Genomic DNA, 26,933 nt, shown 5'->3' on the forward strand with positions numbered 1-26,933 from the left:
GTTACGGATAATCACTGTTAAGCTGCGTCGATTCTTCAAAACAGCTGAGCAACTAATATACGATAGAACGCTCTCTCGCATTGATAATGGTAACTACAGTTTCGTCAACGCAGTTTTGCCGGTTGCGCAGTAGACCATTACCGAGAATCGAGAGAAATTCATCGTTGTAGTAGTAAAATGATTAGCAACTACACTACAGACTGACTAAACAACTTGTGATGTTATAACACAAACCAGATATGTATACAGAACAGACCTAACACTTTATGGAACTTTGTGTCACATGTTCTAGAATATCGATCGTGCAAAAAAATCACAGGTTTTGTTATGCCCTCTACGATTTACAGCGGTAAGTGTAGGAACCATATTGAGTTCAACCACCGAACTTGGTAACCTACCTCCCTGTTGGCAAAGTCAACAGGAATAAAAAGATTTTATTTGTTATATTCTCATATAAATATTCACATATATAGTATGAGACAATAATCTTTATCATCTTCGATATCTTCCTTATTTTTACAGACATGGGAAAGCACAAATGGTAATATGACGATAATAATTTTTTTGAAGACGAAGAATTTTTTTTAATGACTAATATAATTTTATATTCTAATAAAATAGACTACAATAAAGTTATTATAGAAAACGTATTCTTTTAAAAATTGAATGCTCAATTTAGCATTTAATTTAAGCTTAAGCTAAAAGTGTACGTAAGAAATTGAATTATAAATGTTATAGAATACTTTGGACACTTTTACTAAAACATATGTACATTAATAAATAATTGCTATGGTTAATCATATGAAACCATAAAAAAGTAATGTGAAATATAGGGCTTTAAAGAGGATTTTTATTACCTCTTAAATCGCGCATTCCTATTGGTTGTCAATATTATTCATATGTATGGCTGTGAACTTCTAGCAAATTCGCTAATTCATACCATTGTTGTACATCTGTGTTGTACATAATATCTTTTTCTACTTTTAAGATAAAATTAAAATAAAATTCTCTTAAGATTAGATAAGGTAATGTAACACAATTATAAAAGTAAGCATACGTAAATACGAATTAAATCGTAATTAGACTTCCTAGAAAATATATATACATAATATTTAATAATTCGTACCAAAATGAATACAGAAGAAATTATTGATTTCACGGATATAGGTAAATATTAATGCTACGATATGTTTGTGCAACTGAGTTGACCAACTATTATTGCTATTTTCTTGACTTGATATCGTAGATAAATTTATTTGTCATTATTTGCTGTGAATCAAGTTGGGTTGTAAAACAATATGTTACTATATTTACATATAAATTACGTATATCATTAGAAAATATTTTTCATTAACAATTTACGTACTATTTTATAATTAGTAATAGTATTAACTTGTATTTACTTTGATATATTGTAGAATATTTTTGTGGATTTTATTTTTGTATAATAGCCATAAATTATTTCACTAAAATATTCATTTCATCTTAAAACTTTCATTTCAGTTTATAAATTTACTAAACGAAGATTAATAGCACTAGCTTTTCTATAAATATTTATGATTTATAGAACCAGATATTCAATCTCTAATAAAGAAGAGTATGGCTGCTCGTGAGTACTCTTATTCACCCTATAGTAAGTTTAAAGTCGGAGCTGGAGTGCTTTGTACCGATGGGATCATTTTCACAGGGTGCAATGTAGAAAATGCATCTTATCCTGTAGGAACATGTGCTGAAAGAACAGCTATTGTTAAAGCAGTGTCAGAAGGGAAAAGAAAGTTTAAAGTCCTAGCAGTCGTAGCTAATAAAGTGAACAATATTTTTACCACACCATGTGGCTTTTGTAGACAAGCTATTGCAGAGTTTGGTGATGTACCAATTTATTTAGCAGATCCTCTAATGAAGGATGTGTTAAAAACTTCGCTAAGTAGCCTATTACCTTGTGCCTTTGGGTTGGGAAACGTAGAAACATTACAATAAATTCTTAATAAAAGAAGGCTAAACCACACACCAATGTCTAAAACATAATATAGTATTTCTTTAAAATCATAGTTCATTTTTATATCAATTGATATACTAAGATATTGTTCTGTCCTATAATAAAAATGTGCAAACATTGTTGTGTACATTGTATAAACTATACAAATTTCAATAAATACAAAGACAATCCTTAAGAAAAAAATATTGTTACTATAATCTTATTCCTGAGTAGATCTTTTCATGTTTACATAAAAATTGATTATCATATGGTTTCTAAAGCGTGTTTTTTCTAATGTACATTATACTTTATAAGCAGGAATAACATGAGTATTATATACAATCAATATAATAATATAGCTTATATATGTACAATATGCTCTAATGGTACGATACTACATATAATTATTTCTTAATAATAAAAAATGCAAAAACAGGAACGAGACTGCACATCATACACATTAAGGTCCTCATCTACGAAAATTCATATTTACCAGAAGGGACACCTGTAAATTAAATATGATTTCATTAACATATAAAAATACATTATATTATATAATTAATAAATAATTATAAAATTATATTTAATATTTATATGTAATATATTGTAAATAAAATAATAAAAAAATACCATCCAATGTAACATTGACACAAATTCTCGTTATTAGTAGCTTGTTGAATTAAAAGATCAACTTGGCGTTGGACACTCAGTGTTTCTTCGTGAGAGAAATCACGTCCAGTTAATTTATCCCTTACTCTTGTTATGATGGTAAGAGCTTTTTTGTTCAGTGCTTCTGGTTGATTAGTATCACCTACAGTAATAATAAGTCCAATTTATTCCTTTACATATTTTATTATTTACATGCAAATTTTTAATTACGATTATTCTTTCTGTTTGATAGACTAAAAAAACTTGAATTTTATCAAGATAAATAATTTACCTCCATTTTCAACGCTACATGGTACTCCTTTCTTTGGTAATGTGGCGGTAAGAGAATCTAATACATCGCTGTGCTCTTGATTACTACTGGCACTCATTCCTTGGGCATCAGATCTTTTACCTTTTAATGCGGCATTATCCATCAACCGCCAGTTTAACAAAGGATCATAAACAAACGCTTCTAGCACTGCCATCAAACTATCCTTGTTACGATGTAACACTGACATTACTGACTCACAAGTTCTTCTGTACGTGCCCTCGATTCCCGTTACTTCCATTGCATTGATTAACATTCTTGTTAGCCGGAACGGAATTTTCTCGGGAAACTTCTCACGAGTCATGGCTACTTCGAAGCAATCTCCGAAGTCAATGTGTAATATTTTCCCACTTAAACGGTCCAACATCAAATTAGATGGATGTCGATCACCAAGGCCAAGAATATATCCTACTATAGACATTACAGCGAGAGAACGAGTGTAATTTGTTCTACGATCAAACCATACTTCACTTGACGGTGATTTTAACCAAAGAAGTCGTGACAAATCATCACCATGTGTATGCTCAAGGGCATGTTCGAACACTTCAACCTTTTGCATGAGCATAAGATGATCATAACCCGGTGCCATCTGTAAATCAACTTGTAATTAAATTAACTAAAACAGGATAACATATATGTAATATTATGTACTTACTCTTAACATTATCTTATGTTCTATGTTTAGTAGTATTTTCTTTTTTTCTCTGTAATCTCTAATTAGTGTATGTAATGTATCACAATGTGGTACCCAACCAATCAGACCACTATTTGTGGACAGTGGAATTACAGCATACCTCTGAATATAAAATCTAGTTAATAAAATTCTACATTGTGAAATAATATTCTAGGCTTTTCAATATTTTGATATACTTACTTGGATAGTAAGATTTCTTCTAAAGGTATCTGGATCATGCAACAGGAGGGTATTGACTAGACCAAATAATTGCATTACTCGTTCATCCTGTCTGAGATCTTCGTGTCCTTTCAAAAGGAACATGTAATCTTTACCATTGCTACCTACAAATGTTAAATATTTAAAATGTTTAGCGTGTTCAATGATTAATTACATATTAAATTAACTAATGAAATTCAAAGATAGCTGACCTTTTATACATAATTTTCGCGGTCGCTGTTTGCTTGTTATCACTTGCATAGAACTATGTATACTTGCTATCCTAACTATTGGTTGTCCAGGGCTATAGCTGCCTGGCACGGCCAATTCTAAATCCCTACAAAGAAGTAATTTTGGACTGACATACTGAAGTTCTAAACTAGTTAGCTGCGGTAACTGTCGAGATATCCTCCTAAAAACGTGATAATATAAATCCCAAGCTTGATTCAAATCACGGACATTGCGCGAAGCTTTATATCTGCGACACCATTCTTGTGCCTCCATTAAATCTCTGCCATAAGCTTGATTGAAAGATGTTTCTTTTAAAGTCTGTGGGCCTCTCTCTAGCATTGCATGTAAGGGCTCTAACGTATCAAACATTCCCCGAACGTTTCTTTCACCGAAATATAATCTACTAGCTTCTTCCAGCCCTTCATGCCACAATTCATGCCAGAGAATCGCGACTCTGATTAATTCATCACTAGCCATCATTGCTTGTTGCACCAGAGTCGGGCTATGTTCGCACATACTTTTAAGAATTTTATTGGCGGCGGTCTTTCTGGCATGACTGGCGCTTTTCGACGCTACAGTCAAAGGATAGACCAAGGCTTGAGGATGTGTTTTTCCAATATCTATCAAGAGATGATGTATACATCTACCAACTAAAGCTCTGGGTGTATCTATTCTTGCTATAAGTTGCGGAATTACTTGTAGCCAAGTATTGATTTCGATTAAACGGATACCTTCGACGATAGCTTCATACACTTCTGGCCACTGACCATAATCAAACCACAAGGTCAACAAACGAAGTGTATCTTGCAAAGAATTACCATGGGAAAGATTAATAGATCTGAAGAACCCTTCAACTGCTGGTACAGTAAATTGAGATATGTACTGTGAACTAGAAAGATTACCGCGAGTTCCGTTTCCTGGAATGTTCTCATTATTCGAATCGCCTTGTTGATGTTTATAAAATAAAACCGTTTCAAAGTTAGTATATGCAAAAGCATGCCATGCCTTGTACCAAGTAGGATCGTGTTCTGTAGCTGCAGCATAATAAGATAGCACCGCCGGAATAGAATGTTCATTTATGCCTTGCAAAGCTTCCAACCATTCTCCAAGCTTCAAATAACATCTAGCAAGTAATCGTTTTCTTACTTCTTGTTGTTTCTCATCTTCTTGATTTACCACCGACACAGTCGTCGGTTGTAAAGACATCTGCACAAATCTTTGCAACTGATTATACGCTTCTTCACGTTTATTTGCCACCCACATGTGCTTACAATAAGCGAATGTCACTTGAGGATGAGTGGTTGGTAATGGCTGATCAGGAGTTAAGGAAGGATCTGTTCCAAGCAACATAACTAATGTTTTGTGACATAACATTAAACTGCCACTTTTCCTGCAAAGACTAGCATATTTCAACCATGTATACATATCATCCTGAGGTGAAACTACCAGCGTGTGAACCTGTATAATCTTTTGCCAGTCTTCAACTATCCTCTGCCCACCTTGAAGCCTTTCCCACCACATGGATTTAATAGTGGACCTTCTTTCTGGGACCAATTTAAATTGTATTACTTCCTCTAGTTCTGCTAACTTCTGGACCTCCACCATGGCATTATAAGCTCTCTGATAACTTTCACCAGCCATGGCAGTCAATTCTGTGTCTAATAAATCTCTAGCACTATCTATTAGCTGATGAGCAATATCGTATTGTTCATCATGAATTGCTAAAACAGCTCTATAAAAGGCGCCATCTTGAGTATCCTTTGGTATCAAGGAGACATATTTTTCCATACTTTCCCACTGATTTAAACCCCATGCTGCAGCTGCCGCCATTCTAGCCATTCTTTGCTTGGTTTCGTCGCTTTGATGTGACCACTGTTTCGTAGCGACATCGTGCAACTGTCCCCATTCCCCAAGAGCTTCTAAACAACGCATTTCACCTAGAGTTGACTCTACATCCGTAGAGTTGCTTTCTAATCTTTCTCTGTATAATTGCAAAGCTTTATCCCAATTATGCAATTTTTCATACCAACGAATTTGCACTTTTAAGTCTTGTTGATTATTTTGATTCATAACATATTCCAGTAAACCTTCTGCAGCTTCTTTTTGTTGAAGTTTGTTATTGATAGAAATTAAAGATTCAAAAACATTGCTATTTCTGCTTTTGTGAAACTCGTCTTCTTTATAATGTAATGCCTTTGCATAAGCTCTACAGTGCATTGCTCTTTCACCCAAAATTTTATTGTCCAAAGGTAATGGCCCCTTATCACAGTGTTCCATGAATTCTGCTAGGTTTAAGATCGTCTGAGTTATCTCTGGAAGATCAGGAACCATTAATGCTTGTTGTAAAGTTTGTATAAGTTCCGCTTTGTATGTGTCGTCTAATTCAGTCCAACAGGAAACGAAAGCAGCATTAAATAAGTCTCTAGGTAATTGAGAATAGGTTTGTGCAAGAGCCCAACATGATCTTAATGCAGGTGACGGTGATTCTTTGAGCAAACCTATCGACAAACTTCTTAGCCATTCCAGCCAATCGTCCTTTGAAACTCTTCTCGTTGCAGTCCAGGCTTTTTGAAGATTCGAGGCGGATACATGTAATCTTTTAATCGTAGTCGTGTCAGACGGTGTCAAAGATAAGTCGCGATTTTTGTTTCTTGCATGTCGATGTCTCATTAAGAGATAATCTTCGCCGTCAGCAACGGTAGTCTCTGTCAAAATTTTATCAATTAGAACATCGTAACGCGAATTAACAATTTTATGCTTCGTCATAACTTTCTGTACTAATAAGATAAAGATCTGATATTTTTTCCCTAATTGTATCACTAACGCGCATAATGTGTCCATCGCCGTATTTCGTAGCTCTGGACACTGATCCAAAGTTCGTACCAAAGGATGCACGATTCTAGATGCAAAATCTGTAAAATCCAATGTATCTGCTAAATGATCAACAGTTTCAAGCGCCACTTTGTTCACAGTTATTGGGCAATCAGTGGCATGAAATAATTTTACAATTGGTGGTAAAACTAAATGAAGATAATTGTCTAGATTATTTCCAAATTTTTGGAGTGCTTGAAGAAGCTTCACTGTGACCCATCTATCCTTACTTGTGTCATGCGTTAAAACTCTTAATATTTGTGGCATCAATTGAGGTAAGTAAATTTTAAATTCTGCACCTAATGCTACAGCAATATGTTCAACTAAAAGTATCAGCGTGCTCTGTAATGGACTATTCACAGTCCAAAATTCTTTAATTAAATTAAATATATCGTCTAAATAATTTCTAATATGCTGCTTCACAATGGCAATAAGGACGGCCAGTTGTTGAAACAGGAACTCTCGAAAGTTAACATCTGCTGTACGAACCACATTAAGGAAGCTCGGCATCACTTGAGAGATATATGGAACACATTTAATACCTAAACTTTTAAATATAAAAGTTACAGCTTGAACCACCATAGTATGGTGCTGCGATAACGTCGGATCACGGATAATTCTCATAAGCGTTGCAATTGCGATCGCTGGATAATATTCTTCTAAAGTTGACGAGGACATATTCACTAACATTTCGCTAGTAGTTAAATCTTGTGTGTTTTCAGTTTCACTTTTAGTATCAGCCATAGAAGTGAGAGTATCCAATTGAGAGTCAATCTGACCAAGATTCATCTTATGTTTATATGGATCCAAAGCACCTAATAATCCAAGAACTCTTATAGTTTCTCTTCTAATAATTAATTGTTGCTCTGTTTTTAAGAAATTTATCAATACATCTAGTAATGAAGGATATTGCATATATGGTTTAACAACATGTCCTGTGCTTCCGACTAATTGACCAAGAACCCATAAAGCAACTCCCCTTTTTTCTGGAGAACTTGCGTCGACTAGCATCTCCAGCAATATACAGAGGAGTTCAGGCATCCATTGTTGCATTTCAGCACCATTAACTTCCGCTAGATCACCAATAGCGCGTAGTATAGCTAGAATCACACCAGGATTTGATTCAGGTTCCTTTAACTTTGGGACAAGGACTTTCAGGATGGGTTCCATGTATGGTCGAATAAGTCTTGGCGCACTGACAACCAGATGATCCAACATTCGTGCAGCTTGCTCCTTGTTACGACCCATACCTGAGTGTTCTAATTCTGTTAAAAATTGAATAAGTGTTTTACGAAGAGAGGGCATAACATATGCTGGATTCATCGTGCTTAATCGTCCGATTGTGCGGATTGCTAATTCTCTTATTTCGAACATTTCATCATTCATCGCAATAAATAACGCAGAAAGATTTTCTGCTTGTGCCAAATGAATATCAAATGAGTCATCTAGGGAAGCTAAAACCCAGAGTCTTACATCAGGATCTGTGTCTGTTATGCCCACAACTAACAGTTTTCCAAGAACAGTAGAGACAGTATTAGTTACTGTTGGTCCAGGTTGATTTAACGCTAATCGCAACAATCGTGAACATGTTCTTACAGCCTCTAATCGAACTTCTGCTTGTTCAGACGTAAGGAAATGGTCGGCACATCGCCTTACAAACTGTAAAAGTGGATTGCCATCAAAATTAAAGGTTCCAAGAGTCTTCAATGCTAAAACTGTAGATGGAATATCCACTTCAGTGGGAGGTCCAGAGATAGGACTGGTTGCAGTCCATGGTGCACCAGGATGTCTTAAAGGTTTCTGCATCAAAACTTGAGATAACATTCGTAGAAGTCCTTGAGATATATCAGGTTTCAATGATGGTACACTGTGAGCTAGTTCCCTGAGAGATGTTGTAAGAATGGGACTTAATCCAGTCTGTAACATAGATTCTAACAGATCTCTCACATCTGCAGCTATTACTTGTTTTACCGCATGTCCGAGTAAAGTAATACAAACGAATACTGCAGGTTCCAAAGATGCTCCACGTTTTTTAGCAGACGTTTCCTTAGAAGGTAACAAATTCTTGATCACTTCCATAATTTTTGAAAGGTAGGGATTTATTGAATCTTCTACTGCAACTGCTATAAGCCCAATTGTAGTAAATGCGGCATATCGATCTTTCTCTCTACTACGTAAAGTCATTAAAAGATACGTTAATGATTCTCTCAAGTGATCTTTCGTAAATTTTTCTTTATTAAATGCTGCAAGCCTAGGTAACAACATCATAAGAGCATGTTGGATATGTGGATTTCTAGACATTCTCTGGTTCATTACATCATTATAAATATCATCTAATCTTTCTTGCATTAAACAACGACATACTGCAGATTCATGTGCTGGATATAATGTTTGTTGAGAATTAGTAGAATTTTGAGAAGAACTAGACCACTTGGACACTATCGTTGTTTTTAATCGCGGCATCAATGATAATATATCGTTTTCATTTTGTTGGGTAGAACAATTTAGTCGTTCCATTAACGTTTCATAATTTCTCTCCCACTGAATGTTACTACATCTTAGCAATTCATTCAATACCAGCAGTGAACCATGTATTCTATCATCTCTATTTACTCCTCTTTCTCTGGTATACACTTCTTCAAATCCTGACACTATTTCATCATAACATTGCTTGTACCATTGTGACTTGTGCATTTGTTTTGCTGTTTCTCTCTGTGCAGTGACGACTAAAGCTGCCCTCAATGCTTCAACAGCACCTTCTCTTATTACAGGTTTTGGATCACGTATTGCATTAAATATGAGTTCAAAAAATGGTGTCACTTGTTGAAAAAAATATGTAGGCATAGAAACAGCAAGTTCTCTTAAAACAAGGACAGCAGCATGTCTTTTACCTTCGTGTCTATCACCACCAAGCCATTCAAAGGCACGCTTTACTTCAAATTCTACGTATTCTGCTGTATAAGTACCAGAAACTAATGCTAGTTTACCAACTGTTTTCGCAGCTAACTCCATAACACCCACATCATTAGAAGGTAATAAATTCCTTAAATAATTTGCAAATCTTATAGTTCTTGTGTTAATATTCCCTACATCAGCTCCAATAAGGCAAACTATGGCTAAGATCCCACCCTTTTTTTCATTTACATCTGACCCAGATACCATCTCGAATATGTGGTGATTAAATTCATCCATAAAAGCTGTAATTTCTTCCTGTGATGCTTCGCGTAGTTCTGTTTTAACATAGAGACACAGGTCTCTAGCTGCCTTGTTACGTATTTCTTCATTCCTGGATTTAAGTCTCTGAACAAATTGTTGTACAAGTGTACTCGACATTGTTAAAAATTTACAGATGCCACTTCTATGATAGTACTTTTATAAATATTCTCGTAATGATATCTAAAAAGATGACATTTTTAAACATTGAAAGGGGTTAGGAGAAAATGTAAAGTAGTGTTATCTCTTATATACCTATTTGACATCACACGAATTTTGCGTTATGATGAACCATTTTCATGATTGTTATGACTCCTTTAAATTTCTTGATGATTAAAGTTTTCAATGTGTTTTCAATCACATTATTACAGTACGTCTGTCATATATATTCTTCATGTTTTGATGCACACCAATTACAAGTGAAATAAATTACGAATGGAAATCTGTGTGTCGTGTACACACAAATAACTAAATTAGTTCAATGTCATTAATTCAGTGAATTTGTGGTAAATATAGAAAAACAATGAGATAGTGCGCCTTTCGAAAGAATTATCTTAAGTTTATAACCTCTACATTGGTTAATATGGGATGCTCAACTAAATTGTGCGCTTTAGGACATTTCCCCCACTCCTCTTGATATAGGATGCATTTACGTTATCTATTATTTCTAATTTAAACATAGTTTATAATCTTAAAACTACATAGAAATATTAAAAAAAATACAAACTAATTCATAAATTATTCAATATATTTTTTAACAAAAATAAATATTTCAAATATTAAATCAACAATATTGAATTCATGTCAATTTTATAAATCTATTTTCTTATATCTGTCATACAGCTAATACAAATTATGCTATAAAGTATTTATTAATCATATATTCCAAAAGTTAGTTCATTTTGTTTTAAGATTCCTGACTTTATATTAAAGTTGTGATTTTTTAACTTTATAAAATAAAACTTTAAAGTTCTATTTTTATTAAATACATAATATATATCAACATATAAATTTTATATTTATTTATATCTTCTACATTGACTACACATATATGAACATACATATACATAATATGTATATTAGAACATATGCATGAGTATAGTTCATACCATACGTGAGAAATAAATAAATACACTAAAATCAACCACACAAAATATTCTTTCACATCAAATTTACACACGGTTCATTCATTGTCTATCCAGTCACGTGATTACAGGAGTATTTTTTCAATGTACAGCTGATTTTAAATTGATTATGAAATTAAAACAAATTGTCAATCAATAATTATTAACATCATACTAAAGTTTTATAAACATGTATTGAAAAATATTTCAAATATAGTTTTTGATATTAATAGATTATAATATATTCAATTTACCTATTGTTCACTCTCAAAGTGTCATAACATTCATCAACCTTACATCATTAACGATGAAACACAAGTTTTAATGACTTTTCATTTTGTGAATTGCTTAGTTGATAAACGTATTAAAAAAACATGGTACTCGTTTGGAGGTTATTTACAAGAAGTATTTCTTCACAAAGAATAAAATTTCGCAAATCAATGATCACACATAAACAGTTATTTTATACGTGTTTAACGCCATCAATCAGATTTAGTAGAAAGAGCCCTATATTTTCAATTTTAAGATGTCACACAACAAATGCTATAAAAACCAAAAGTTTAAACTCCACAGTACAATTTACCAAAAAAAAAAGAGAAACGTCAGAACTAAAAAATTTAATTGTCCTAGCAGTACCTGAGAAATGGAGGTTATTAGGTGCTATTACCTTTTTATTAATTTCATCTACCATAACAATGGTAGTACCATTTTCTTTAGGAAAATTAATTGATATTATTTATGCAAGTGACAAAGAAGATACAAAGAAAAACCTTAATCAATTGTGCATTATTTTGTTTGGAGTATTTGTTATTGGAGCTCTATGCAATTTCTGCAGAATATATTTAATGTCTACTACTGGACATAGGATTACGCAGTCTTTAAGAAAACAATTGTATGCTGCCATTCTTCGACAAGAAATAGCAGTTTTTGATAAATGTAATACAGGAGAATTTGTTGGTCGATTGTCTGGTATAACTCTTAACTTTTCAAAAATTCTTTTATATATGTATCAATCTTTCATATTATTAATTAATTTCAGGAGATACACAACTTGTTAGCCAAGCATTAACAAGTAACATATCAGATGGATTACGTTCTACTTTTATGAGTATTTGTGGGATATCAATGATGCTTTATGCCTCGCCTAAATTGGCCATAATTGGTCTAACCGTCGTGCCACCAGTTGCAGGTTTAGCCATAGTATGTGGTCGCTATTTAAAGAAGATTTCTAAAGACATGCAAAATAATTTAGCAGAACTAAATACAATTGCTGAAGAGAGAATTAGCAATATAAGAACAGTAAAAGCTTTTTCAAAAGAAATAAATGAATCCAATTATTATAATTCCCAGCTAGACAATGTGCTTAAAATTTGTTATAAGGAAAGTTTATGCAGAGGAATATTTTTTGGATTAACTGGTTTTTCTGGAAATGTGATTATCCTGTCTGTTTTATATTATGGTGGGGCTATGGTTTCCGATTCCTCTCTTACAGTTGGAAGCTTAAGCGCATTCTTAATATATGCAGCGTATGTTGCAATATCTTTAAATGGCTTATCTTCATTTTATAGTGAATTAAATAAAGCATTAGGCGCAAATATGCGTTTAGCTGAATTGATTGAAAGAGAGCCAACAATACCAATTCAAGGTGGTAAAATTCTGGAAAAGCAGTTATCTGGTGATATTGAATTCCAAAATGTCAATTTTGCTTATCCTACAAGAAGAAATACATGGGTTTTGAAAAACTTCAGTTTAAAAATCCCACCGTGTATGGCAATTGCTATCGTTGGAGCATCAGGTTCTGGAAAGTCTACAATAGCTTCACTCTTATTGAGACTTTATGATCCCAATTTAGGATCTATACTTTTAGACAAACATAATCTTCAATCTCTTAACCCAGCATGGGTGAGATCACAGATCAGTATAGTTTCTCAGGAACCTATTCTCTTTAGTGGTACAATAAAAGAGAACATATTATATGGAGCAATAGATTCAGTAAAACATGATGTAGAAGAAGTTGCAAAATATGCACATGTTTTAGAATTTACAAAAAATATGCCAGATGGTTTGGATACAGTAGTTGGAGAACGGGGTATTACTCTTAGTGGTGGACAAAGGCAAAGAGTTGCTATTGCTAGGGCTTTAATAAAGGTAAGAACATTACTGAGATAAAAATCGTCCAATAAAAACTAGTAATTCAGAATTACTTATACTTAGGAGCCTAAAATCTTAATCTTGGATGAAGCTACAAGTGCATTAGATGCGGAGAGTGAACATTATGTACAGAAAGCTTTAGAAAAAGCTGTTCAAGGAAGGACAGTTCTAACCATAGCTCACAGATTAAGTACAATAAAAAATGCAGATAAAGTCATTGTTTTGAAAGAAGGACAAATAACGGAAACGGGAACTTATAAAGAGCTTGTGAGCTTAAAGGACAGTTATTTTCATAAGTTAGTTCAACATCAAACCTTTGCTTAATTTCTGGGGTTTAATAAAAATTAATGATTAATAATTAATGATTAATGTGTTCAGTAAACCAGAAATACTTAATAATGTATAAAAATAATGTACAAAGGTTATTGAAAATAGCATCTGTAATAAATGATTAATAAATTTATTAATTTAATTTCTGAAATACAATGTTTTATTCTGTAATTATGGTTTTTAAATATTCATAACTTCTACCTATATCATGTTCTATTTCTTATGAAATTTTAAAACCATATTTTGTGTATATAAATCATTTTCACAAAGAGTGAAAAAAATGTCATCAAAGACAAACATTTTAGAAATGAGACCTGATATATATTTATATGGTGTGCTTAAATAATTTGTAAAACACAAACAATTACTACATCAAGCTGTGATTTAATATCAAAATCACAAAATTATATATATATATATATTTTTTTAATCTAAGGAGTAAGGCAGGTATTGTAAATAATTACTATTTGGTAATAATTTTTGATATATTTTCTATAAAATAATGTACACTGCTATTTTAAGTTATATCAATGTCTTATATCATTGATCTATGTTGTATTTAAATTAATATATTGTTATTATAATTATTTTTAAGATGAACTATCTGTAGACTTGTGTCTGCATAAAAATATTCAATAAAAACATATGACCAGAAGCAAATTGTTGTTGTAATTAAACTAGGCTGATTATTAAATTACACAAGCCAGTTTAATATAATCTTCAATTTAACAGAAAAGAGAAAATTGCCATATTCGTATTATTTGACAATTATTCAATTATTACATTTCTAAGAAAACACAGCAAGACATAAAGAGAGCAGTATCATTCATTTCTCCAACTAGAAAAGACAAACATTTTATTCTTACTATGTTTTACCCTTTTCTATATAGGAGATGTATATAATAAAGGCATCTTTTTTTATCAATTTCAACTTGAATCGTTAAATGGAATCTATGGTTTGATCTCATCTATGTTTAATACAATTGATCAGTCATCTTTATAGAAATATGTCTAATAAGTATTAATTTCAAAGACCCAGTGCATCTTTTATGTTGAGAATTATTTCTCAATTAATAAAATTTTGGGACATCTTTTTACGTAAGATCAGTAATTGATTTAGTCCACAATGATTGGATTTATGCTCCCTATTTGCCAGTAAAATATATTGCAAAGCACCAAAATGTATGTTTAAAATGTCTGTTTCTTTATATCACATGTTATATTTGTTACAAGCCATGTAAAAATTTTATATGCTTCGTTACAAACACAGCCACATTCTAAGTAGAAACTTTATCTGCATAAATTTACTGTTAAGCTTGTTTATGAATTAATTTGAGATAAAATCCAAACCATGGTCAAAACTGGTCATTAATATTATAATGTTCTGGAAATAGGTAGTGTTTTGCTTTCTACAGGAGCTTAGAAATTCATATGAACACATCTCTGTACAATTCCAAAATTTACGTGATTTAATGGTAATTATAAAGTTAATGAAATGGTAAAGAACATATGATCAGAGAATTTCTTGTAAATCTTACAATATCTCTTTATACGACTTATGTATCAAATCACTTAAGAGAAGTCATATATAAATCATGTTTGAACTACAATAAAAAATTTTGTAATGTAAACAATCGTTTTTTCAGTATTTGTTCTTCTTTATGTTTCCTGTTATAATAAAAATCAAATATTAAAAATAAGTGAATAGAACCTTCTTCTTACACGTTATTAACTTCTAGATGATTGTACTGCTTCTTGCTCCATGGGTTCATCATCCTGTTGAAATACGGATAATGTTTCTTCTTCATCTACTTCCATTAGTTCCACTGCTTCCTGCCCTTTTTTACTCATGACATTTTCTATTACTGTGTCACTATCCTCTATTTTATTTCTGATAGAAGTTACATTATTATCTTGTAATTGCGCTACATTACTATCTTCAATAGACATTTTTTCTTTGTGTTCTGATTGACATGTTATCGTAGGATTTTGATTTTCTGATTCTTCTGTTATTTCAACAATTGGTGAGATATCTTCTTTTACATTAATACATTCTGAGTCTCTTGGTTCTTCGACAATAGGAATTGGATCAGGTACTATGGACTTCATCACTCTCATCTTGTTCTCATCTTCTACAGTTTCTGTGATAGTTAAATTATCTTTTTCCTGGTTACAATTAAAATTTTTTATTGCGTTAGCTTTAGAACATGGTTCTTCCACTAAAGGTTTTGAATCTTTTATTAATTCTGCTTCTTTACTTTGTTCCTTTAGATTCTCTACATCTACAGACATATCTTCTGATGTATTTATAGTTTCTTCTGTATTTACATTATCAGTAGATAAAATTAAATTATTTGTAGATTGTTCTGAATTATTTGTTGTAGATGTACTTCCCATATTATTATTTTTTGAAGTTAATGTTTCCTTGTTTGAACCAGATGTATTGATAATTGATTGAATGTTTCCTACTTCCGTATCTAACTTTATCGTGCTTTCCAAATTTTCATTAGTATTTAAAAGATTTTCAACAACTGGGTTAACCGATTCTTTGTTGTCCAATACCGTTTTGATTTCAACATCTGACTTAACCAATATATCATTACTTTTACTTGAATCTTCTTGTACGTGTATCGACATTGTCTCCATGTCTGTCTTTTCATTCACTTTAGAATTATCTACATAAAACTTCGATGATTTATTCTCATTTGAACTGAAATCTTTAGTCTGAAAAGTAGTTTGCAATTTCCTTGAGGAGTCTACAGAATCTCCTCCTTCATTTTCTAACTCTAAGCTAGGCTGAGAACTGGTATCCTCGTTCATAATTGCTTCTGAAACATCACTAATAATTCCAGAAGTTTCAGGAACAATAGTTGACAAGTTTTGCATCGTAGGTCCAATCTGTGAATCCTGTGTTTGTGCTTGAGAATTCAAATTGGACACACCAGAAAATTCTGAAGTAGTTGGTAAGGAATTAGATACCACAATGTCGGACTTAGAAGATGTTGATTCTACTTTCTCATGTGAAGGTTTTTGGAAACCAAATACGTGTTTTATTATGTCATTGGTTGGTACAACAGTATGTAACAAAGGTGTTTCATTTTCAACAGTGTGCACACTAATTGTAACTGTGGAAGGACAATCTTTTTCCCAATATTCCATCTCTACATCTTGAGGAGGCTGTGTTACAGATGCATCTTCATCTACAGATCCATTAACCATACCATCACCATTCTCGTTCCTTCTAGATAGTGGTCCAGGTTCTCTAGTGGAAACAACCAAAATATTCTTCTCAATGGCTCTCATGAACTTGTCAACCCTGTTGTACTCCTTACGAGGTACTGTTAATAACTCACAAATTCGTTGAATAGTAAATGGGGCGTTTGCAAATGATTCCAAACGTTCGAGGAGATTGCTTTTCATCGTGTCATAATTGAAATGTTCGACATTCGGGCACGGTGCTAGGTCAAGTGTCGGACAACTTTCGTAAAATTCAGTCATCACGCGTGTCAGTTTCTCCCTGAACAATGTTTTGATCAGCGACCACTGATAAACAGGATCACCTGTTTTCGCAACCCAACACAAATAATCCTCGAGCTCTCGAGGTATTTCACTTGGACGCACTTTCTGAAATTCGTCAAGTGCTTGCAATACCTCCTCTAAATTATCCATCTTCACCTCCTGCGCTAGCCTCTCCGCCTTCTTTTGGTCGCTAAATTATTTCTGTCGACAACTCTCGTCGGATTGGTAAAAATCTATAGTAAAACTTTACGCAAGAAGCAATGAAAAACGCAAACACACCGGGTACTAAATAGCAACAATGAAGGGTAAGGGACGAAGCAGTGCTACCAATACCTTAAAAACATGTCAACGTTGACAGCGTTTGGTTAGTTTTCATTTATCATATTATTTTTTCAACTAATAAAACAATTTACGATTTTTATACATTTAATGTCGGATTTGCGGAATCTATTTCGATTTCTTTATATGTTTGGAATGATACGATATTATCATATAAAGTATATTTCACATAAAATTTACATCAATAAAGGATAAAATATATATATATATCTGTACCTCTTTTATTACTATAAATACTTCATATATATATATGTTTAAAAATAATATCTGACAATTGGATAAAAACAAAGTGATAATAATTATAAATAATATAAGTAATATAAAAGATAAATAAGACATTTAAATTTCATATTCAAGTAGTGGCATTAGTAATACATACAGTTAATAGTATGTTAATAACCTAAGGATTTACAATTATTTTTCTAAATTATTATATTTAGTAATAATAAACGATCAAATAAATTTTATATTAATTTACAAAATAAAAATATTGGAATATATATATATAAGTTTCAAATTGCTAAATATTATATATATATATAATGGATTTATTTCAACATTACCTTAAGATTTTGAACATTAAGATTTTATAATATGTAAATGTACAAAATATCATAATCATAGAATAAAACAATGTATATTATTTAATTTCTGTTTTGTAATACATTATTCTCTTAATAGTCATATAATAAACAAATAAGGTTATTTTTAAAAATTTGTGTATTTGAAAGTTTCGAGAATCCTGCTGTTATGTTAATCTAGTTCAAAACTGAAGTTCTCTGTAAAATCGATTTTATCAACACATGGGACTTTTCAGATGTTAGTAATAATTGATTAAATAATATATAATACTTCTTTCAAATACACAATTGATGGATTAATTAATAATTGAACATAATATATACAATACAAACTTATTTTAAAAATAAACAGAATCTTTTTTACAAATTAACTACTTACAGAACCTAATTCAATGGGTCTTATATTATGAAACAAATAAAATATTCCTATTCACTTAACTATGATAGTATTTAATAGAAAAATTAGGAAAATGCAATTTTTTACTAGACATATTCCACATTATTGAAGTATATTGTAAGATAAGAATGAAAACATATATCTGAATTAGAGTTCAATATATAAAATAATGCTTCTTAAATAATTTACATGTTATTATAATTGTATCTTCAAAAGTTTTCTGAAACAGCTTTATAGATTTTTGTACACTAATTAAATCATATTATAAATTATAAAATGATAACAGAGCTATTTGCATAATATTTCCAACTAAAAAAACGTAATATTTCAACTAAAAATATGTATATGTTGCGTATAAGACATTTTATGATATTAAAATCTATACAATACATATGTTCAGTAAATGTGCACAATCTTAGAAGGTCGGTGGTCAATTAAATTGTAATGTACATTGCACTATGGAAAGCATTTTCACAGATGACAAACTTATGTATATATATATATATTAAAGACTTTGTATAGATTAAAGACTTAATAACGATCATAATTTCACCCTACACAATTTTGTTACTTATAATTATCCAATCAATCTAGTGTTAATAATGAATTCATTAAGTCAAATTGATATTACCATTAACTTGTTCTTTAATATTTTTCTTTCCATAAACTTTCGATAATTTAAACATCAACCACCATCTTTTTATGAATATCTGTATTACCAACAACCTGAAATCACATATAGCAAATATTTTATATAATTAGCCTGTTTAGAATCATCTAAAAGTTTTTACTTACAGAACAAAATTCTTCAAAACTAATTTTGCCATCTTCATCTTTGTCAGCAAATAATATTGTTTTATCAACAATTTGTTGAAGTTGAGTATCCTTTAAGTTATTGCCTACCATCATTTTCAATACTTGGAATAATTCCCCATTGCTTATAAAACCATCGTTATCCATATCATAAATTCTAAATGCAAATCTTAATTTGCTTTCTTTATCTCCCTGTTAAAAAAGAATAAAAGTATTTTTGAATGCTCTACTTATATTTATTGTTATCTTTTAATAAAATTTATATATACTTTAACACTGAATTGAGAAACACCATGAATAAATTCCTTAAAATCTACTTCTCCATTGCCATCTGCATCAAATATATCTATAACACGTTGCACTAAAGGATTCTGTTGTAATTCTGGTAATGACATAAACTCATCAATACTTAAAGCACCACTGTTATCTAAATCTAACTTCCGAAATCGTTTTCCTAATCTTCTAATTTCATCAGCATCAACTAAAAAAAGAATATTTTTATGTTAAAAGGTATTGTAAGGATCATAAAACTAATATTTTTTATTAATAGCATTAGATGTGTGCATATGTATGTATGTGTATACCAACAAATATGGTGGTTAATACTTCACAAGTGCTATGTTTAGTTGAAGCAATTGGAGATAAAAATAAATCAGAAGCAATATGTAAATGAAAATGATTTAAATAAAAAGAAATTATTTTTAACATAATCTCATATAAAATTTTTATCAAATATTATTCGAAATAATTTCATAATATAATATTAGCTATTAGAAAAGTACATAAAGCGTTTATTTTGAACGAATATACTTGGAACAATGATGGGTTATTTCAAGATATCAAAAATAATGTTTCATACTGACTTACAATTAGAACATAGTTCCATAGGCAGCGAGCTTTCATTACCCTAAAAAGTAAATATATAAAGTAAATACACACAGTATGTTAAAAAGAAGTTTATTTATAGGATTTTAAAGATAATAATCACATAATATTTTCCTTAACGAAAACAATTATAAAATCAATTACGCATAGTATAATGTACTGCTTAACTATTTACACGAATATAAATAACCTCAAACATATAACATGCTTAATTACCATTGTGATACTCGAGCCGGTCGATTTCTGTCAAAAATTTACCACAAAATGTCAAAATCGATCAGCAAAAACTACTTTATGATAGAGGACTAGTAGAAAGCATGAGATAGGTATAGAAGAGAAACTTTAACAACATACGTATATAGCCTACACAAGCATGAGTATACAAATTCTGTAGTCTGTCCAACGAGATGACGCACTTCGCAGCCATAGCAACAAAATTTTGTTTATGTTTACTGCCTCGTCTCGTTGGATAGGCTATAGATATTCTTTGAAAATTATAATCTTTTTATTTCAAGTTGAATTACTTATTTGTAATATATCTTAAAAGTAATTTCTTCATTATAAATTTCTCTATTGAAATTAATTTGAGGAATATTACGCGTTGCAATCAAATTTTTTGCGATTTTCGCACTGTAGGTGTCACTTTATTCTATCAGTTCTTTTTAAATCAAAAATGTCAGTTGAAAAGTGCAGATGTTAAAAAATTTTTTATGAATATATACTGGTTATTTTACTAAGAAGTATTATTTTATTAAAGAATTTAATTCAAATATTATATATTACGTAAATAACTATTGTGTCCCAAAGGTAATATGAAATTACTTCAATATATAAATTTATACAGCATAATAGATGTATAATAAAACCTTTTTTTTCAAAAATATTTCAAAATTTTTTAGAAAGTCTATAGTTTGTAACATTATGGCTCACATGGAAGCATTTCAATGTCCATCCAATGTTCCATCTGAGTATAAGGAAATTGTTTTAGATACTTTATGTAAAATGGAAGATCATGTTGAAACTAGAGGATCAAGGTATGCCGAAGAGAAATTTTGTTTTAATCATTGTAAAAGATGTTAAGCAATTTTAATTTTATTATGAATATAAAATATTGTTTCATAGATATCAATGGAATTTAGATGATTTTGAAATCGGTGCACCTTTAGGCAGAGGTAAATTTGGCCGTGTTTACTTGGCTAGAGAGAAAAGTACACATTATATGGTAGCATTGAAAACTTTATACAAAGTGGAATTAATGAAAGGACGTGTAGAAAAACAAGTGATGCGTGAAATTGAAATTCAAACACACTTAAGGTAAATATATTATCTTGTGCATTTTTTAGTTTTTTGTTCATAAATAAAAATATATTGTAAGAATATTTTTTAGGCATCCTAATATTCTGCAAATGTTAACGTATTTTCATGATCATAAGCGCATCTATCTTGTATTAGAGTTTGCTGCTCGAGGAGAATTGTATAAGGAATTAAAGAGACAACCAAATGAAAGATTTAATGAACACTTGTATGTATTTTTTAAATTAATTTATAATTTATGATTAATTAATTTATATATTTACTTTTAATTGTCATTATTATTTTTCAGATCTGCTAAGTATACTTATCAAGTAGCAGATGCTTTAGAATACTGTCATAGAAATAATGTAATTCATAGAGATATAAAACCAGAAAATTTATTACTTACATATGAAGGTAATGTAAAATTGGCAGACTTTGGATGGTCTGTCCATGCACCATCATCTAAGTAAGTATATTTATAATTATAATTAATAATTACAACAGTAGTAAGGCAATGTTTACTATCAATAACAATAACTGCAGGAGGAATACATTATGTGGAACATTAGATTACTTACCTCCAGAAATGGTAACAGGACAAACATATGATATATATGTCGATCATTGGTGTTTAGGTATTCTCTGTTATGAATTTCTTGTGGGTAAACCACCTTTTCTTAGTGATTCACAGCAAGAAACTTACGTGAAAATAAAAGCAATAAACATACAGTGGCCAGAACAAATTACATCAGGAGCCAAAGATTTGATATCAAGGGTAATTCTTGCATATGTTTGCTGTAATTCTTTATTTAAGCAAATCATCATTTTTATATTAATTACAGTTAATTAAACGGAAAAGCTCGGAAAGAATCTCTATGGCTGCTGTAAAAAGACATTTTTGGATAATGAAATATAAAGACTCACACTAGTTTTAAAGGAATGACAAAAATTATTTGAAATATATTTTTTATTACAAGATAATTATTAATGAAATATAAAGACTTACATTATTTTTAAAGGAATAACAAAAATTATTTGAAGACAATTATTATTAAGATAATATATTTTTTACATTGGTATATAAAGTTATTTCAATATCAACATAATTTTTATGGCCAATTTAAATTAATCCCTGTTACATCTAATGCGACTATATCGATTTCGACATTAAGAATGTCGCATAAACTTGGTTTAGTTCGACCAAAATCTCCATGCACAAATTCTTTTACATATGTTCCAGCTTGTGTTTTGATATCTAATACAAAAAACATACTAGCATCCTCAGTAGTAATATCCAACTTTTTTAATTCCTGAGGCTCAACCCAACGAGCTCTCATTTCGTATATTAATCGTTCTCTGGGACTTAAAGGTCGTCTATGCAATACTCTCACTGGTGTCTTTTGTATTATTTTCACACGTTTCAAATCATTTAATTTTTCAAGAGATAACACGTTCTTAGACGCATTACGACAAACACAAAGTGCTCGGTAAAATTTTGTTTTAACATTTTCGCCTTCTTTTAACCTTTTCAAGTCATATTTGGATAAAACTTTTAAGTTTGATGTGATTTGTACTTGCTTTGAGGACTGATTAATTTTATTCACTAAATTTGATAGTAACTCTTCTGTTATTTTGGTCATTCGAGGATTAACTAATTCAACGGCGAATGGCCTTCCAGAATATATGTTTCTAACGTCCACATCTTCTCTTCCAGATGATAAAAATTTAATAGCTATATATGAAAAGCGGGTATTAAATTTTGACTGAAATATTGTTAATTACAATATTAAAAGTTTTAGAATACCCAACTTACATTGAGCTTTTGTTACTTCAGCAATAGGATTACACAATATGTCCTGAACAGATGTTTGCATCTTTTTCTCTCCATTTATGAACCATGGAGTTTGACTGAGTTCTCTTGATAATTTATTATACCGCCCTGAAATTATAATTCATTTAATAATTTATATTATAGTTATACTTTTAATAAGGAATATTACCTCCTATAAAAATACTTGAATGTGAACATATGATATTTTCTACGTTAATGCTATCTGATGTATCAAATGACACAGCTTTAAAGTATTGAAAAAATTCTTTGTCTATTATTTTGGTCATTAGAGTCTCTATACTTTTTCTGCTAAATCTATTCTCGTTATATTTTCTTTTCCTTTTATTCCCTGTGTTATTTGTTCCTTTACACAATAATCTAAGACAAAGAATATTTTATTGTAATTAAAATAACATATTTCTAGAAATAAAATAATTCCAAACTTACAATGTTTCACATTCTTTCTCATTAAATTTGTATGTTAGAATAATTTCAATCAGAAATGGAGAAGGTGTCATTGAATCCACTTGTTTTTTAATAGCCAATTCTAATTTTGGAGTCATTATCCATTTCCAAACATCTTTAACACTTTGCAGTTTGACTTTAAAATCTAGCAATGCATCTTCTGAAAGATTAAGTTGGGTGGCACATTGTATATGCAAAAAACGTTCTCTGACACTGATGCATACTGGTATTGTTAATGCACATATAAATGTTCCACTATCATAATTTTGTTTATCTACTTCAACTTGAATCTGTTTGTAAAATTATTTGAAATTTATATCAAATGTCTATATATATTTTAAAACAGATGCTTCAACATACTTTTCCAATAACTTGTTCTTGTGTCTTATTTTGTAGAATTCCTAAACAGGTTATGCACGGTATCTCATCGTTAAAAGAGGTATCTTCTGCTTTAATATACCCAGCCTATAAAAGAATTTAATATTGAATCAAAAATTAAAAAATTACAGTAATTAAAACATACATCTTTTGCATATTTAATAGGATCTTCGTAACAATCTAGCGTGCGCCACCCAACAAAACGAAAACAACATCTTAAGCAACAATTTTGCAGTTGCAAAAAATTAAAAATACGTTTTTCACTTTCCGTAGCGTTCATTTTAAAAAAAATTCTGTAACATAGTATTTCAACGTTAAAAGAATATCAATTAAAATAAAAGTTTTTAATCATCGTGTTTACGTTAATCTGCTGGGAATATAATTCCACACATTTCTAAATATTTAAATAAAAGTTTATATACAGATTACATTTAAATCATATTATCTTATCTTCAATTATTGGCAATTAGTCTATTGAAGTGAAAAAACTGAAGTATCTATAACGTAAAATTATTAAATGCAAAAACAACACGATGCTTCATACGGATTGAACACATCTTTCTTATTGACTTTGCTAAAAAATATGATGGACGGTTACAATGTCATCTATTACTAGTGTAAATAGTTATAAGTTTTAGGTTTTATTCTGTTGCAACTGGTACCTGATTAATTTGTAGATATAGTAACGTAGCATTTAACATCATGCCTATTTTAAGGAAAAAATCTAACAAAAAAGTAAATGCGGAAAATGGCAACGACAATTTGATTGGAGGTTAATTATTGTTTTACTAATTATTTTAAAAAATTCCTCGTTTGACACATTATTAAAAGTATGTGTATATCGACGAAATAATGCTTTATTTTTTCGTGACAGATATAACCATTGATGACTTTGCAAATTCATCACGGACACACACAAGATTTAAAAAGGCAGTGATAAATGTCTCCTCTGAAGGTTACCTTGTTAATACATTTCAATCAACTTTGTGTTATGCCATTTCTGTCTAATATAAGAAATTCTACTTATTTATTTGTATCATTGAATGAATAGTCTATAACAAATTTTTTCATCCAATTCTATCTGTACAGTGAAGGAAGCAACAACAGAGAAAAAAACTTTCTGGAGCAAAATGAATGAAAGTTATCAAGGTAATCTGGGTGATTTGAATAAGTCGAAGAAAAATACCAAAGGTAGATATTTTTAGAAATAATCAGTTATGAAGATCCATTTTTCCATGTTCCATTTTTAGTTCTCAATTAAACTTAAATTGATCTTATTTTATAGGTGCATTAACAAATCAAAGAAGAAACAGAAAGACAAATTCCTTTGAGAGTATTACAGAAGAAGAAGAAGGTAAAATAAATAGAGACTATGAAACGGTAAAATTCAAGAAGAATTCCTGAAATAAAGGACAAATTATATTTTTACATTATTTAGGTGTAGATTATCCATTGGATATATGGTTTATTATATCTGAATACATTAGTCCAGAGGCTGTGGGAAAATTTGCTCAAATATGTAGAAGTTCTTATCATGTGGTAACAACAGGAAAATTTTGGTTTCATTTGTACAAGACGTAAGTTTGCCTTTATGTAAGAACATAATAATCTAAAATTATGATAATACATAGGAGTATTAAGTAAAGCATAATATAGTTACTATAGGTTTGTTCCTGGTTTACCAGAGCGTCTACAACCACAATGTATGGTTCGTACACACGGACTCCGTGCTTGTGTCATCAGAACATTACATTACACTTATTTTTCCTTGAAGAAAGAAGTTGATAATGTGTCCTATTTAAGACAAGATCAGCCACATTCACTTGTTAAAAGACAGTGCTGTCTTATGTGGCATAAGGTATGCAACATAGAATCATACGTAATATTACTGTTGAACCATTTAGTAAAATTAATTAATCATAAATTACTTATTGATATTTTTTTTTAGGAAGGGAAAAAGCGATGGTATTTTTACTTCAAATTAAAAGAGTTGCCAAAAGCTAACAATAATTCATTAAAACTGAAAACGAAGATCAATGGTAAAAAGACAGATTTTCTTGAAATGTTAGAGGATGTAGCTGTGAATTTGGAAGAGGGCTGCAAGATACTCAGGGTATTCATTTTACGATGAGACAATTATCTCTAATGCATAATGCGTTGTTACGGCAAATAGCAATTTATGCAATATTGTACAATTTATAGGTAACTTGTTTAAAATATAGTATGTTGCCACCAGTAATTGGCTTGATTTTGCAATCAGTATCGATGACTTTGATGCCCGGTTTTAAGGATCATCGATTACAACTCGGATTTGGAACGTCAGATGTCCCTAATACATTAACAAATCAAGTTATTTTAAATGATGTTGTTAGCTATCAAATTCTAGATTGGTGGCATCCAACTTATCCCCACCAAGATTCAATAACTACTATTGAATTACCACAAAGTGATTCTTGGGATCAGAGCTTATTATAAGAAAAATTCCATATTTCATAATCGAGCAGCTAGATCATAAGTATGACTGTAATATAAATACTTCTATGTAAATAATACATTAAATGTCTGTTAAATTTAAAGATTTGGACACTTGTTCTTCAAAATTTCATGAGTCGAAAAATGGAAAAAAGGATAAGAAAAATATTAAATGATATACAGACAAAACTACA

At 30.6% G+C, this 26,933-nt stretch overlaps 8 protein-coding genes across 19 annotated transcripts; 4 read left to right on the forward strand and 4 right to left on the reverse strand.

The window, feature by feature from the left end:
- The first annotated feature begins 233 nt into the window (after positions 1-233).
- On the forward strand, positions 234-2,617 carry LOC126918069 (cytidine deaminase-like). 5 transcript variants are annotated; one of them, XM_050725673.1, is made up of 3 exons: positions 234-349; positions 1,568-1,609; positions 1,688-2,617. In XM_050725673.1, exons 1-3 carry the CDS (start codon positions 328-330, stop codon positions 1,975-1,977), a joined length of 354 nt encoding a protein of 117 aa, XP_050581630.1. In that variant the 5' UTR covers positions 234-327; the 3' UTR covers positions 1,978-2,617. The 5 variants fall into 5 exon arrangements, with proteins under 5 accessions (XP_050581630.1, XP_050581627.1, XP_050581629.1 ...); XM_050725672.1 differs by lacking the exon at positions 234-349 and adding an exon at positions 807-1,167; XM_050725670.1 differs by having other exon boundaries at positions 1,568-2,617.
- On the reverse strand, positions 2,168-11,670 carry LOC126918033 (serine/threonine-protein kinase mTOR). 2 transcript variants are annotated; one of them, XM_050725592.1, is made up of 8 exons: positions 11,537-11,670; positions 10,414-10,601; positions 4,056-10,341; positions 3,826-3,968; positions 3,607-3,747; positions 2,916-3,540; positions 2,606-2,786; positions 2,168-2,480 (listed from the first exon to the last, which is right to left on the reverse strand). In XM_050725592.1, exons 3-8 carry the CDS (start codon positions 10,276-10,278, stop codon positions 2,465-2,467), a joined length of 7,329 nt encoding a protein of 2,442 aa, XP_050581549.1. In that variant the 5' UTR covers positions 10,279-10,341; positions 10,414-10,601; positions 11,537-11,670; the 3' UTR covers positions 2,168-2,464. The 2 variants fall into 2 exon arrangements, with proteins under 2 accessions (XP_050581549.1, XP_050581548.1); XM_050725591.1 differs by lacking the exon at positions 11,537-11,670 and adding an exon at positions 11,268-11,365.
- On the forward strand, positions 11,657-13,905 carry LOC126918043 (ATP-binding cassette sub-family B member 10, mitochondrial). Its single transcript, XM_050725622.1, has 3 exons — positions 11,657-12,251; positions 12,322-13,430; positions 13,497-13,905. Exons 1-3 carry the CDS (start codon positions 11,657-11,659, stop codon positions 13,755-13,757), a joined length of 1,965 nt encoding a protein of 654 aa, XP_050581579.1. The 3' UTR covers positions 13,758-13,905.
- A 324-nt stretch (positions 13,906-14,229) lies between these two features.
- Positions 14,230-17,585, reverse strand: LOC126918044 (serine/threonine-protein phosphatase 4 regulatory subunit 2). Its single transcript, XM_050725623.1, has one exon. The coding sequence runs from the start codon at positions 17,430-17,432 to the stop codon at positions 15,492-15,494; it is 1,941 nt and encodes a 646-aa protein (XP_050581580.1). The 5' UTR covers positions 17,433-17,585; the 3' UTR covers positions 14,230-15,491.
- LOC126918061 (aurora kinase B) lies at positions 17,539-22,787 on the forward strand. 2 transcript variants are annotated; one of them, XM_050725654.1, is made up of 7 exons: positions 17,539-17,646; positions 21,197-21,331; positions 21,420-21,611; positions 21,685-21,819; positions 21,901-22,059; positions 22,137-22,368; positions 22,436-22,787. In XM_050725654.1, the coding sequence occupies exons 2-7, from the start codon at positions 21,219-21,221 to the stop codon at positions 22,520-22,522; spliced, it is 918 nt and encodes a 305-aa protein (XP_050581611.1). In that variant the 5' UTR covers positions 17,539-17,646; positions 21,197-21,218; the 3' UTR covers positions 22,523-22,787. The 2 variants fall into 2 exon arrangements, with proteins under 2 accessions (XP_050581611.1, XP_050581610.1); XM_050725653.1 differs by lacking the exon at positions 17,539-17,646 and adding an exon at positions 20,742-21,104.
- LOC126918067 (calcineurin subunit B type 2) lies at positions 18,243-20,662 on the reverse strand. Its single transcript, XM_050725666.1, has 5 exons — positions 20,514-20,662; positions 20,280-20,319; positions 19,682-19,893; positions 19,395-19,604; positions 18,243-19,325 (listed from the first exon to the last, which is right to left on the reverse strand). Exons 1-5 carry the CDS (start codon positions 20,514-20,516, stop codon positions 19,278-19,280), a joined length of 513 nt encoding a protein of 170 aa, XP_050581623.1. The 5' UTR covers positions 20,517-20,662; the 3' UTR covers positions 18,243-19,277.
- Positions 22,625-25,067, reverse strand: LOC126918050 (tRNA pseudouridine synthase Pus10). 4 transcript variants are annotated; one of them, XM_050725633.1, is made up of 7 exons: positions 24,930-25,065; positions 24,413-24,560; positions 24,250-24,354; positions 23,872-24,179; positions 23,594-23,802; positions 23,407-23,532; positions 22,625-23,325 (listed from the first exon to the last, which is right to left on the reverse strand). In XM_050725633.1, exons 1-7 carry the CDS (start codon positions 24,959-24,961, stop codon positions 22,703-22,705), a joined length of 1,551 nt encoding a protein of 516 aa, XP_050581590.1. In that variant the 5' UTR covers positions 24,962-25,065; the 3' UTR covers positions 22,625-22,702. The 4 variants fall into 4 exon arrangements, with proteins under 4 accessions (XP_050581590.1, XP_050581592.1, XP_050581591.1 ...); XM_050725635.1 differs by lacking the exon at positions 24,930-25,065 and adding an exon at positions 24,697-24,834; XM_050725634.1 differs by lacking the exon at positions 24,930-25,065 and adding an exon at positions 24,629-24,778.
- LOC126918054 (putative transmembrane protein 183BP) lies at positions 24,744-26,843 on the forward strand. Of its 3 annotated transcripts, none has more exons than XM_050725640.1 (8): positions 24,891-25,039; positions 25,142-25,222; positions 25,357-25,458; positions 25,553-25,621; positions 25,706-25,844; positions 25,924-26,125; positions 26,216-26,380; positions 26,470-26,843. In XM_050725640.1, exons 1-8 carry the CDS (start codon positions 24,970-24,972, stop codon positions 26,740-26,742), a joined length of 1,101 nt encoding a protein of 366 aa, XP_050581597.1. In that variant the 5' UTR covers positions 24,891-24,969; the 3' UTR covers positions 26,743-26,843. The 3 variants fall into 3 exon arrangements, with proteins under 3 accessions (XP_050581599.1, XP_050581597.1, XP_050581598.1); XM_050725641.1 differs by having other exon boundaries at positions 25,933-26,125; XM_050725642.1 differs by lacking the exons at positions 24,891-25,039; positions 25,142-25,222 and adding an exon at positions 24,744-24,884.
- The last annotated feature ends 90 nt before the right edge of the window (positions 26,844-26,933 follow it).

Source organism: Bombus affinis, chromosome 6 (genome assembly GCF_024516045.1).
Source record: "Bombus affinis isolate iyBomAffi1 chromosome 6, iyBomAffi1.2, whole genome shotgun sequence".
NCBI lineage: Eukaryota > Metazoa > Arthropoda > Insecta > Hymenoptera > Apidae > Bombus > Bombus affinis.

Bases quoted from the DNA above. Each gene is read 5' to 3' on its own strand.
- LOC126918069 (XM_050725669.1), top strand. From the start codon at position 1,131: ATGAATACAGAAGAAATTATTGATTTCACGGATATAG. The intron at 1,168-1,567 runs GTAAATATTAAT...TATGATTTATAG, and splicing joins TATTGATTTCACGGATATAG to AACCAGATATTCAATCTCTA.
- LOC126918033 (XM_050725592.1), bottom strand. From the start codon at position 10,278: ATGTCGAGTACACTTGTACAACAATTTGTTCAGAGACTTAAATCCAGG. The intron at 3,541-3,606 runs GTAAGTACATAA...GTTGATTTACAG, and splicing joins AACATAAGATAATGTTAAGA to ATGGCACCGGGTTATGATCA. The intron at 2,787-2,915 runs GTAAATTATTTA...TTATTACTGTAG, and splicing joins ATGTAGCGTTGAAAATGGAG to GTGATACTAATCAACCAGAA.
- LOC126918043 (XM_050725622.1), top strand. From the start codon at position 11,657: ATGGTACTCGTTTGGAGGTTATTTACAAGAAGTATTTCTTCACAAAGA. The intron at 12,252-12,321 runs GTATAACTCTTA...AATTAATTTCAG, and splicing joins ATTTGTTGGTCGATTGTCTG to GAGATACACAACTTGTTAGC. The intron at 13,431-13,496 runs GTAAGAACATTA...ACTTATACTTAG, and splicing joins TTGCTAGGGCTTTAATAAAG to GAGCCTAAAATCTTAATCTT.
- LOC126918044 (XM_050725623.1), bottom strand. From the start codon at position 17,432: ATGGATAATTTAGAGGAGGTATTGCAAGCACTTGACGAATTTCAGAAA.
- LOC126918067 (XM_050725666.1), bottom strand. The intron at 19,894-20,279 runs GTAAGTCAGTAT...TTCTTTTTTTAG, and splicing joins TATGGAACTATGTTCTAATT to TTGATGCTGATGAAATTAGA. The intron at 19,326-19,394 runs GTAAGTAAAAAC...ATGTGATTTCAG, and splicing joins GTTTTGAAGAATTTTGTTCT to GTTGTTGGTAATACAGATAT.
- LOC126918061 (XM_050725654.1), top strand. From the start codon at position 21,219: ATGGCTCACATGGAAGCATTTCAATGTCCATCCAATGTTCCATCTGAG. The intron at 21,332-21,419 runs GTATGCCGAAGA...ATTGTTTCATAG, and splicing joins GTTGAAACTAGAGGATCAAG to ATATCAATGGAATTTAGATG. The intron at 22,369-22,435 runs GTAATTCTTGCA...TATTAATTACAG, and splicing joins CCAAAGATTTGATATCAAGG to TTAATTAAACGGAAAAGCTC.
- LOC126918050 (XM_050725633.1), bottom strand. From the start codon at position 24,961: ATGCTACGTTACTATATCTACAAATTAATCAG. The intron at 24,561-24,929 runs GTACCAGTTGCA...ACTATGTTACAG, and splicing joins TATATCTACAAATTAATCAG to AATTTTTTTTAAAATGAACG. The intron at 23,803-23,871 runs GTAAGTTTGGAA...TCTTTGTCTTAG, and splicing joins GAGAAAGAATGTGAAACATT to ATTATTGTGTAAAGGAACAA.
- LOC126918054 (XM_050725640.1), top strand. From the start codon at position 24,970: ATGCCTATTTTAAGGAAAAAATCTAACAAAAAAGTAAATGCGGAAAAT. The intron at 25,223-25,356 runs GTTACCTTGTTA...CTATCTGTACAG, and splicing joins GATAAATGTCTCCTCTGAAG to TGAAGGAAGCAACAACAGAG. The intron at 26,381-26,469 runs GTATTCATTTTA...TACAATTTATAG, and splicing joins AGGGCTGCAAGATACTCAGG to GTAACTTGTTTAAAATATAG.